General features: G+C 41.4%; 1 protein-coding gene across 1 annotated transcript in view; it reads left to right on the top strand.

The window, feature by feature from the left end:
• The window catches only part of srbd1 (S1 RNA binding domain 1), a 52,996-nt gene that overhangs the window by 12,503 nt on the left and 27,929 nt on the right, over window positions 1–12,564 (top strand). Inside the window, exon 14 of the mRNA XM_028603917.1 lies at window positions 17–124. Coding sequence (XP_028459718.1) covers window positions 17–124 — 108 coding nt within the window. The remainder of the gene's footprint in view (window positions 1–16; window positions 125–12,564) is intronic.

Raw genomic sequence — 12,564 nt, 5'->3', positions numbered from 1 at the left:
CTCCTGTCCATACTAGCTGTTCCAGGGTTGTCATTGGCAATGGGACAGCGTGTCGTGAGACTGAGTCCGTCTTCGCTGACCTCATCTCTAGGCGCTGTTTTCACCCCCTGGACGTGTCCTACTGGTAAGGTGTTTCATTCAGTTTATGCTGGAACAGGCCTAGTTACCCCTGACCCTGAATAGAGATAAATAGTTATAGAAAATAGATGGAAGAAACCTACTGTCCAGAGGGCTGACTTCCATGGCATAGTTTGATATTTATTGGGTTGGGTCTACACAATTCGTGTGTTGATATTATTTAATATTACACATAACATTTTGTTTGTTTAAGTAAGACAAACTGCATTTTATATTTCCCACTGTTTGAAAAACTCCTCAAGCACACCTTTCAGAAAAAAACGTTCACTGAAATATTCCTGAGTGCCATTTGTAAATATTTAATGCCAGTGTTCAGTCTACTATTAAAAATAGTAGGAGAGAGGTTTGTCAGGATGGGGAAGACAGTGGGACGAAGGGGGGTATCCGTGAGGTCCGGAAAGATGATGATAAATAAGAATTTATGGTTGCGGTATAGAAGTGGGGAAAGTTAAGTGTGTAGAGGAGAGGAAAGGGTGTGTGAATAAAGGGAGTTAGCAATGTGAAAGAGTAAAGGACAGAGGAGGAAAATGTGTGGGAGAGAAAGAGCTGGACCCAGATGAGAGAAAGACAATTTGCAATGTTTCACTTTAAGCGAATATTGTCTATTAACAACATATGGACTTCGTTTCACTTCGGTCCAATTAAAGAGACGTTTTGCGGTCCACGTTCTATCTGTAGCTAGGCCCAGTCCACACTTCAGAATACAACAGCACAGAACCTTGGTCCAAGCATAATAACCACTGGCTTCTCCTTGTCTCTTTCTCTCTCTGCTGAGTTCCATGTGTGTTTGTTGACTTGAGGTTAGCATTGGGACCACAGCCTAGAATGATTCTGAGCTGTGCGTGAATGTGCGTGTCTGCATAGGAGAGTTCATACACATACACACTTTTTAAAGGTCATACCTTTGGTGTAAAAGCCCACTTTTTTTCCTCTAAAGTAAAATTTTCTGTCTTTTTGCAAGAACAAACGGTCAAAGTGGGGCGTTTATTAAGTTAACTTCCCCTTGATTATTTTCATGACAGACAGTTTTTTTTTCTTTTGAGCAGACTTGAGCACCTCCAGAGCAGCAGAAGTTAACATCTTGATAGAATGTCTCTCTTGTTCATTCTTTTACTGGAGCTAATAACATTTGTGCTTTTCACAACGCCTAAGAATGTTGGATTTCTGTTTGATGTGGTGTTGGCTGAATGGCCTATATCACCTGATATGATTAACTATATTTTTGCAGCACGCAACACGTGTAAATGGTCGGCCTTTGCCTTAGTAGGGTTTGTGGAATAAAAGCTTTTGCAAATGCATGAACTTTGGAAGAACAGAGAGATGTTATTTTGACGTTAACCATAGAAATATGGTTGTTGTTATCCAGATGATATCGCCCTGGAGTCATCTGGTCTCATGCCTCACTTTGGTTTCTGTGGACCGTGGCTGATCTAGGCTCAGACACATAGATGTTAAAGTGGAATCGGTGTCTGTATTAAAATATACACACAGACTGCTCTTGTTGCACTTTTCTATTCTCTATCCGTCTTCTGTCTCATTCTCTTGTGACAGCCCAGTCAGTATTAAGCACACTGTGGGATATATGTAATACCTGGGTGGGATTACCCTCACATTTCTGACCACAAATGAAATTTCGGCTCTATTGTAAGGCGAAAGAACTCATCAAAGTTTTGTATACAATTCATATCCTATTAATATCAATTTAATTTATACCTTCAGTGTGATGTCAAGTCATTAAAGTTGCTAAATTACGAAAATAAGTGGCCTGGTCCTTTCATCCGTACATGGTGAAAAGCAAATATTAATTTGACATTTAGGGGTGTTCATTTGAAGCACTTTCCTCAATCATTGGTTGCCCACATTGATCATCAGTACTTGGTTAATTGTTTAAAGCTGAAATATGAAATGCCTGTTTTTCTTCATAGCAAGTTTTAAAAAAGTGACATGGGTTTTTCATGGATGTGCAGCACAAATGTATTAAAATTAAGTATTTGACTCCATTAAACACTAGTCAATTATTTTGAAACAATAATTAAATAAAGAAAAGCTGTCACTCCGCCTGTTATTCAAGAAAATGTCAAAAGATTAAACGATTTTTTGCAACATCTTGGCTTCTCTGGCAGAAAGCTATGAGATGAAGCTAAACACACAACATGGCAGGAGAATATTTCACTTTCCAACATGTCGTCTTTTTACTGTGCCTTTCCTGTCATATGGGGGGAAAAAACGCTCATGGTATGCATGGTGCAGTTATCCCACCTGCACAAATGGAACATATATCCCAGGAATGGGGAAACGGTACACCCCGCACTTTGGAATTTTTTTACGATTTTATTTTTTTTGGGGGCTTTTCTGCCTTTGTTTGATAGGACAGCTAGGTGAGAGAGAGGGAGAGAGGGGGAAGACATGCAGGAAATCGTCACAGGTCGGATTTGAATCCTGGATCTCTGCATTGAGGCATAAACTAGAGCTGGGCAATATATCAATATTATATCGATATCTTGATATGAGACTAGATATCGGCTTAGATTTTGGATATCGTAATATTGTAATATTACATAAGTGTTGTCTTTTCCTGGTTTTAAAGGCTGCATTACAGTAAAGTGATGTCATTTTCTGAACTTACCAGACTGTTGTAACTGTTCTATTATTTGCCTTTACCCATTTAGTCATTATATCCACATTACTGATGATTATTTACTAAAAGTCTCATTGTGTAAATATTTTGGGAAAGCACCAATAGTCAACACTACAATATCGTTGCAATATCAATATCGAGGTATTTGATCAAAATGATCGTGATATTTGATTTTCTCCATATCGCCCAGCCCTAGCATAAACCTCCAAGTATATGTGCACCTGCTCTACCCACTGAGCCAACCCGGCCACGTGATTAATCAATTTTATATAAATCATAAACATCCCAAATGACAATTAATTCAGACATTCTCTTTGTATAGTATTCAACACCAGCTTTGAAGGTGCTAATGATTCTGTGCCTTCCTTAAGGATGTAGTAGGGGTGGCACATGTCTGCTGATCAAACTAGTAATGTGTGTTTATTTTCTTTATATTTAAGACTCATTAAAGATATATGGGTGAATGTTGATAGATATATATATATATGGGAGGGCAGGGAACGATGACTGGCTTCAAGGACTGACGGTTGTTGCTCACTCTGAGGGTCTTACTCCCCTGCTGACTGACCCACAGCTGACCCTGACCTGCCATTAGGGAAACCTCATTACCACGACAACAAAGATGATGGCAATGACGGAGAATAACCATATAGCATCAGAAACAGCAAGGGTCTTAGCTCTTGCTGTGAATGTCCCCAGTACAATTAATTGACCCAGTTTCTGGTATATGTTGCGATTTTATTATTTTTTTGGTGTCTCTATATGTATGAACACTGGTCGGCTGACCTTATACCCAAGCAGGTTCAAACAGGCTTTGATCGACAGGTGTAGAAAGTCTTTCAGGCAGCCCATGCATAGGAAGCTGGCTCAGTCATGTTAGTGGAAAACCACCAGCACAAACAGCGACCTTACACTGCTGAATGCTGCCCGGTCTGCTTCAGTGTATTTACAAAGTCACTGACTCTTTCCATCTCCACCATACCATCCATGTTTCTTTGGCTTCCCTTGTTTTTTCTGCTCTCTCTTTGTGCTACTGAAAGCAGCTGTGCTCTTTAAAAGATGTATTCTGGCTCCAAGAAAACTAAGAATGTGTGTGCGAAATAGAGAGTGATTATATTTTGTTTTCATTGTGTTATTTGGCCAGGCTGGAGAACAGTTTTCATTTTATGAGGATTTTTAACATCATTACCTTGTTAGGTGGGATCAGCCATTAAAATGTGACACTGCCGGTGTTGAAAGTAATGTTAGAGGTATTAAATGGCTGTGGTTTAGATAGGTAATACAAACTCTCCTTTCCTCTCCTCTCCTCCTTGACAGTGCAGTAGTTCATTAAATACCACAGCCTCATTTGCACCATCTGCTTCCTGTCTCCCTGTGAGCCTTCATTGTGTCACCACCCCCACCCACCCTTTCTTCTCCACCCGCCTGTCTCTCTCTCTCTCTCCGTCCTTCTGCCTCAATGCTCAGCTGGAATGACAGCCAGAAATGGCAGCCTGCGGGACATCCTTACTTGTATGTTGTTTGTATGTATGCAGTTTTTAGTGCCTTAGTCCTGTTTGAGTAGACTCATCGTACTTTCTGAGTCACCGCTTCCATAATTTGTAAGGAGTGTGGCCTTTTCTATATTTGTGTGCATGTCTAAGTAGTGTCATTAAGTGGAGGAATAGGTGTAAATGTGTATAAAAGACTGGCCAGTGTGTGTCTCTCCATGCCATAAATCTAATATATGTCACAGATAGTGATCAAATTACTGGGATTATTTCTTTTTTGGTAATGGAACTGAGACATTGATGGACATTAACTATATATTTAAAGCAGGGCTGCAACTAACACATTTTCTCATAATCAATTAATCATGTCATATTTTGGTCTGTTTTATTTGTGCAACAGATTAACTCTAAAAACCCAAAAACATTCAGTAGAGAAAAGCGTCAAATCCTCACATTTGAGAAGCTTTAACTCGGAAATATTTGACAATATACAATTGCTCCATTATTAAAATGGTTGGATGAATGAATTTTCTGATGATGGAGTACTTGCTTCATTGGTTAATTGTTTCAGCACTAATTTACAGCTGATGTAAATTATGTTGTTCTAAACATATTTTTGACAATATCATTCTAAACAAAGGTCTACTTAACAAGGGTTTTCCAAAGCTTTCAACTGCATCTCTGGTTGTCATTTGCTCTATCCACTGTTCAAGACAGAGATGCTGTCGAAAACCTTCAGAAAAAGCTAGTAAATGGACCACATACATAAGACCCATTGAATTTTACATTCAAATGGGTGAGTATAAGAACTGTAACCACATCATAAAGTGTGACGGCTTTTCAACTGGATCACATGCACTAGTCCTTTATCTTCCTTTAATGTTGTTTTGCTAAGTGTGAAATAAATCACCAGATTCAACTTTTCATGCCCCAATTAGATCATGTACAACAAAGTAACCATACATGACTAAGCTTGAACAATGCCTCTATGAATGGCCAGCCTCCTGCAGGACATTATACAGCATGAGGTATTATTTAGCTGACAAGGTTTGTCTGTGTCTGTGATGGCCCCCACTGAATGCACATCAGGTTATTTGCCACACAGCTATATCCTGCTGGGCATCAGTTTGTGACATCAGTTTAGAAAACAAAATCCACATTTCTGACTAAAATAGGTTGTATGTGTCTTATCACTCAGCATTTATATGGATGTGAGTATGTGTGTGAAGTATGTGCAAATATGTGTCTGTTTTGATTATTATTACTACCTGGTCATTGTCATTAACACCTGCTCATGGCTTGTGTGTGTGTGTGTGTGTGTGTGTGTGTGTGTGTGTGTGTGTGTGTGTGTGTGTGTGTGTGTGTGTGTGTGTGTGTGTGTGTGTGTGTGTGTGTGTGTGTGTGTGTGTGTGTGTGTGTGTGTGTGTGTGTGTGTGTGTGTGTGTGTGTGTGTGTGTGTGTGTGTGTGTGTGTGTGTTTCTTTCTTCCTTGACAGGCCAGTGCAGCATGACCTTGTCTGTCACTGTGCTTTAGCCCTGCCTGGTAGAGCATGCAGGCTTTGTCAAAGCTCATAAAAGTGCTCAACACCGGCCAGACAGATCTCTGCGCAGGAGTGTGTGTGGGGTTTGCAGTGTTTTTCTTGGTGACGCTCAGTGGTCTCTGTCACGTTCGTCAGCTGGTGATTCTGGATTTTTGTGCAAGGAGCTCATTGGTCGGGAAGGCACATGCACACACATACCACTGTGAGTTCTGATCTATCAACACTCAAGATATAACTCCTGTAGTGTTATATATTGTAGCAGCACACCGAAGTCGACCTGTCATCGGCTCCAATTTCTTTCCTGCCATCTTCCCAAATCACCCTACAGACAACATCCCTGAAATGGGTTGGTTCACATTTATCTGCAGTTGAAAAAGCCTTTTCAGTTATACAAACAGAATTTTAAGATGTTGACAGCCTTTCTCAACTACTGTACTTTACAAAGCAAACCTGCTCTTGTCAAGTGTTTGCATAATCCATCTGTTCTAATCTCTAAAGGTTGACGTTTGTGGGTTAATGGTTGAAGCTAATTTGTATGCTTAATTGGACTGAGTTGTCTAGATAAGAAAGAAAGGATTGAAACCAGAGAGTGTTACTAGTATCATGTTTTTGTCTAAGGCATGGTGGCTACTTTAGCTTGTTCAACTAAACTTGAACTCTGTTTGCTTTTTCAATGTTGAATGATTGAGCTATAATACATTTTTAATATATGTGTGTTTGGGGCTGTATGCATGAAGAATGAGAAGCTGACAGTGTTTGACAGATGTTAATGATATCAGAGGGCAGGTTATGTGGGCTAAGGTCAGTGAGATTGTTGGGCAGTTGTGATGATGACATGCACACGCACAAACCACAGCTAGAGGCAAACAGAAACTACATCTGATTTGTTGACCCCTTGCTCTGAGATGACCCTGGTACTCTTTTTCATGAACAAACGGACGTATCCATGAGGGTCTCCAAATCAGTGTTTGCCTTGAATGAATTACTTGATGAATTACAATGTATTCATATGAAATAAGTCAAATTTGAAATGAACTATGTGACATTACGCAGTCTGTTATAATTTGCTTTTTTTTTTTTTTTTTTTTTTTTGCTAGAGTCTAACATTGTACTATCAATTAATTTAGACTAGTTTCCCACACATAGCCAGGCCTGATGTTGTACTCTGTGGCTGATATGAGTAGTAGGCCATCTCTCTTCCTAGTAATGGTCATCGTTCTCTCCTTGACTGGTTCATACTTAGAGTTGTCCAAGAGCAATACAAGCAGTCGCAGCAAGAAAGCTACTCAAAACAGCCAACAGTGTACGGCTGCACTGACACACAGACATGCTTAATGATCTAGAGGGCAAGACCTTGACCGTCTTGCCCTCCAGCTCACTCCTGGCGGGATGAGATCATTATTACTGGCTAGCTGATGGACCTGGAGGACAGTGGTTTAGACTGTATTTATGACTGTCTGTGTGTATCCCCTGTCATGTCCTGTGTCCAGGCATTCTCCCAGGGCCAGACTGAGTGAGTGATGAACATACAGTGGCAGAAGCAGCGATGACTGAGTGAGATGCAGGCACTCTGGCCTTATCGAAGGTTTGGCGCTTGCATAGAAGGAGGAGCAGGGGGACAGATGGATTTGGAGGCATGGAAAGACCACAGCCTGGCTGTGGGGTGTATCTTCATTTCAGGGGAGGAAAATTAACCCATGGGTACTTGAAAAGGTTGCATCTTAGACTTAATACAGGATGGATAGAGGAAGGCACTTATAACCATTTAGGAAAGGTAAATTGTACTGGAAAAGTATACTAAAAATACAGATTCTACTAAAATAGAGAATTGTGTTTGTTTTTCTTATTTGAGCAAGACATGTATGTCACAAAGGAGCTCCATAATCTTTTGTGCAACCATAAAAATATATTTAGATACTTATTCATTTGGTGAAAAGAAAAAGAAGGAGCTCTGCTTCTAATTTTTGCTCCCAGGAAACTGTGAAATGTTTTCCTCTGTCCAACTCTAGTTCGGTGTGGGCTTCTCCCTCCTCTCTTTTACTCACCAAACGGGCAATGTTCAGTCTAAAGGGCATGAAAGGCTGTGACATCTGTGTCTTGACATCTGCACATTCCTTCATTGCCTTTTTCTTTTTTCCCCATGTGCTTTATTTTTTTGTTCCTTCCTTCATTCTTTACTTTATTCCCTTCTGCTCTCCAGCCTTCCTTCCTTCCAACCCTCCAACCCGCTTGGTTTATAACTAGCGTAACCAGCGTTGATGCGTCATAAGTAGAGAAGAGGTGTCCGGCTAAGGACCTTTGGCATTCGCAGGTGGTGGACAGTGAATATCTGCCAGCCTCATCCATATCACCCACAGCCCCCCTTTCTCCTCCCTCCATGCCACACTGGTGGTCAGCCTCTGTCCCTTCTTCTTCCCCTCCTTCCACCCGCCCTCCATGCCATCCTCCCCTAGGGTTTTAGTGTTCCCTGCAATAGTCCTGCGTGTGACAAACGTGTGATGAGTCTGTGTGACATGCCGCGTGTATTTGTGATGTGTGTTTGTGTGTGCATGCATGCTGATTTGTATGCTTTTGTGTGTGACACAAGTGCAGGCCTTTCCTGCTACCAGATTGACATGAGTGTCTGTGAGGCTTTGCTCTTTTCAGACGTGCCTCATAGTGGCAGTTGGTGTGTGTGTGTGCGTGTGCATGTGCCTGCCTTCTAGCGCCTCGCTAGAGACTGACGGCCCCTGACACCTGCCATTTGGACGCTTTTCTCTGTGAAAAATGTCATCGTCTTCAGACCCGACGTGTATGTGCGTGCGTGTGTGTGTGTATGTGTCTGAGTGAGAGAGAGAGATGGTGCTTCCCTCAATTTGTCTCCCTGAGGTCAAGCTTTGCAGCTGACTGAACAATGGACCCAAGCTGTTTGAGCAGCCAGGACAGAGAAACTTATGTGTCAGTGTTTTCTTTGTATGAATATATTTTGTGCCGGTAATATGTGACATCACAGCTCCTTCTAAGGCTGTAAAATCCAAGTATCTTGAACACAAACTGAGTTGTGAACAAAGAAAGTGACCGATTGAGCCATTATAGCATGACACTATATAGGTGTGTGTATATGCAATCCTCACTTTTCAGACTTGACAGCCATCTAGAATGTTGTACAATCTACCATTAGATTGCTATAAATCCATTCCCACTGAGCTTCTCGATGCCTTCATGGTACTGCAGGTTACTTGTAAATGAAATGTTTTACCTGATGGCATGCTTAGTTTGTATTAGCCCTGGAATCAAAGATCTACAAAGTCAGTCACTTTTCACACATATTACAAGCATAAGGTTTTGGATCCTTGAAGAATCTTCTTAGGCCACATATTCACATATTGTGTCTGTGACTGTGTCCATGTGCCTAGAATACTTTGAAATACAGCAATTTTCTTAAACCAAACGTCAATCTTGCATTCTTTTTCATGCAGATTCCCTTCTCCCCCTCCTCTGTTCAACTTTTTGTCCTGTGTATCAAATTAGTTGATGATATTATTACCCCTCTTCTTTTGCGACTGATCTGATGAGCTGTTTTTAATTTAGATTAGGGCTGTGTGAGCCAGAAGGCTGTAATGAGGTATCAAAGTGTGTATCCATCTCTTTCAATTTTAGGTTTCTTGAGGGGCAGTGGGGGACGTGTGTGTGTGTCTGTGTGTCTCTGTGTGTGTCTGTCAAAGACGACCAGTAAGGGAAGAGATAGGGGAGCCAGTTGGTGACTTTGCCCCAGGATGGGACAGGGCTACAGGCAGGCCTGTGTTTATGTGTGTATACAATTGAGAAAGCAAAAGAGTGCGAATAAATGACAACCCTACAGGGCCACCAAGTCATCGCTTTACACCAAGAGGCGATCTTTGACTTTGTGTCTCTGACTGTGTGTGTGTCCGTGCTTCGACCACCCATCCACTTAGGCCAGAGAGCTGGGGAGCAGACAACCTTCTGCTGGCTGCCAGGATGATGCCCTGACTATGGCGACAGCCATGGACGCTATGGCGATAAGGGCTCAGAGCTGTATCCATGACAGTGCTGTTACCCAGCTGGCCCAGTGGCAGCCTTAATTAAGTTAGACATGATAGGAGCTGGTGGCTTTCTTTTCCTTCCTCTCCATATGTTCTTGTCTTCTAGTTTTCTTTTCACTTTTTTATACTTTTGCCAGCCCCGTCTCTCTTTTTGTCATTCTGTCTCTCTTTCTTGAACAAAACCACCTAAGACGCTGCCTCTCTTTTACTTGACCTTCATTGTCCTACTGCCTGAATGAGGACAGAGAGAGAGGTTAGTGGTGCAGCAGATGTTTATCTTTATACTCTGTTTAAAGAGAGAGAGCTGCATAAAATTTGGGTAGAGTTGATATTTATAAATTATATTCATACTCTTCTGTCTTACTCGGCGTGTGTGTGTGTGCGCGTGTGTGTGTATGTGTGTGACACACTGTGTGACACTGTGTGTGTGTGAGAGAGAGAGACACACTGTGTGTGTGTGTGTGTGTGTGTGAGAGAGAGCCACTGTGTGTGTGAGAGAGAGAGACACTGTGTGTGTGTGTGTGTGTGTGTGAGAGAGACATTGTGTGTGTGTGTGACTGACTGTGTGTGTGACTGACTGGGTGACTGACTGTGTGTGTGTGACTGACTGACTGACTGACTGTGTGTGTGACTGACTTTGTGTGTGTGTGAGACTGACTGTGTGTGACTGACTGTGTGTGTGACTGACTGGGTGACTAACTGTGTGTGTGTGTGTGTGTGTGTGTGTGTGACTGACTGACTGTGTGTGTCAGGTTAATGACCAGTTCTTCTTTGACCTCCTTGAAGGTCATGTGCCAGTGCTCGTTAGCAGTGTCACCATGGCGATATGTCAGCTGTCAGCACGATGGATGAGGAGCTGACAAAAAGAACAGTGAGGCGGAGGAAAGGATGAATAGATAGGGGGGGGAAAAAGAGGGAGGGAGGACAAGTTAATTTAAATGTGATTCCCATCAGAAGGCCTCTGCCACTCCTCATTAACAAGATACTTGGAATTGGCAAGGTTGTTGTGGCAAAGTCCAGGCCTCTAGGATAACGTGTGTGTTTGCAAAGGCCTCATTCTGAGTTGTGGACATTGATTGGGGAGGTGCTGACCTCATATTGGTCATCCCTGAGGAAAAAGCCCCCCTTTTTTCCTCCAATCATCCCCTTTTGTCCATCCAGCCGAGAGAATAGAATGGCTAAACAAAATGACAGCTTCAGTTGTATGTCGGTAGCATTAACACGGGTATCCGTGGCTTTGTTGTACCACCACCCTGTCTGTGTGGTGATGGATGATAAGCGGCCTACTTTAGACTGAATACATTAACATGAGAAATAGTATAATTTGTTGCTATGTAAACCCAATGTTGCCATGTAGAATCAGTTCATTTTCACTGTCAACATCTACATGTTAGAAATGTCAATAATACAGAAATTGGCACATGAGCAGCTGGATTTCAGATGAATTAATCTTTGCAAGTTCATTTATGAGGTACTTATATGAAGTATGACTAAGGGTGTTTTTGTTAAGACATCTTGAAATCTTATGTAATAAGTGCTTTTACATATATAATATCTAAATGAATGAATTATGTGGCACTGAAATGTTCATGAAATAAGTGATACAAAACATTTATTAGGTGTCACTCTTGCAAACCCTAATTCACCATTTCACTGTGTCAAAGGAAAGCTGGCAGAGACGACCAATGACTGAACTCAATTAAACCCGTCCTTGTTTTTGTTGTTATATCTTTTTCTTTTCACTAAAATCTGGCTTTGTATCTGAAGATATATTGTGTTTGGAATCCTATTGGTCTATTTTGTGTTTAGTTTTAAACAGGAATAAAAAAAAAGCACATCTTCTTGATTTCTAAACATGAGAAAATCCATGGTTTTGCTGGCCTTACTTATTAATGGGAATTGCAGCACCACCACCACTTTCACACAGTCACATTTATTTCTAATAATTTTCAATCTCGCTCATGACAGTAATGTTTTTTTAGACATTGACAAATAGCAGTACACCCCAACACCTCTAGATGGCAGTAGTGTCACATAAACTGCCAGTACACTGCAGAGGTCTGCTGACTCAATGCCCTTTACTTTATCAAACTTCATACAGCCTGTTATTAAAGTGTCAGTCGTTTCAATGTGAAAAGGTGGTCGTACTCAAAGCAGTATTCACAAAAATAGATGGTTGCGAAGTTAATGCCATTCTTTAAGTGTGCAAATGATCTCACTCAGTTATCGGAATCGCAAGTTGACCTATTCTGAATATGTTTAGTATTCATAGTTACACATTAAGCCAATGGCTCATATGTGCAATCGGAAGGCATGTGGTTTTTCACACCTGCTTTAAGTAAATTTGAAAGATTGTAATTGTGCTGTAAATGTTAAAGTGCTCATATTATGCTTTTTGGCTTTTTCCCTTTCTTTTGTTGTGTTGTATATCTTTTTTGTGCACGTTATAGGTTTACAAAGTGAAAAAGCCCAAAGTCCACCCCAAAGGCACTTACCATCTCCAACAGAAAACACTGTTCACAAAGTGCTCCAAACAGCTCTATTGTAGTCCAGCCTTTACTTCAGTGACAAACGTGCATCACTTTGTAACCCACGTTATAATGTTCGCCTAGCTGCTAGCGTGGCACGCCCTCATACTCTGCTTCTGACTGGGTAGTAGTCCTTACCTAGTGCGCATTTGCGACTCCCAACAAAGATGGTACAGAAGTGAGATGC

The sequence above is a fragment of the Perca flavescens genome, chromosome 17 (assembly GCF_004354835.1).
Source record: "Perca flavescens isolate YP-PL-M2 chromosome 17, PFLA_1.0, whole genome shotgun sequence".
In the NCBI taxonomy this organism is placed as follows: Eukaryota; Metazoa; Chordata; class Actinopteri; order Perciformes; family Percidae; genus Perca; species Perca flavescens.
The sequence above is the reverse complement of the archived record's forward strand: the minus strand, read 5'-3'. Positions and strand labels throughout refer to the sequence as shown.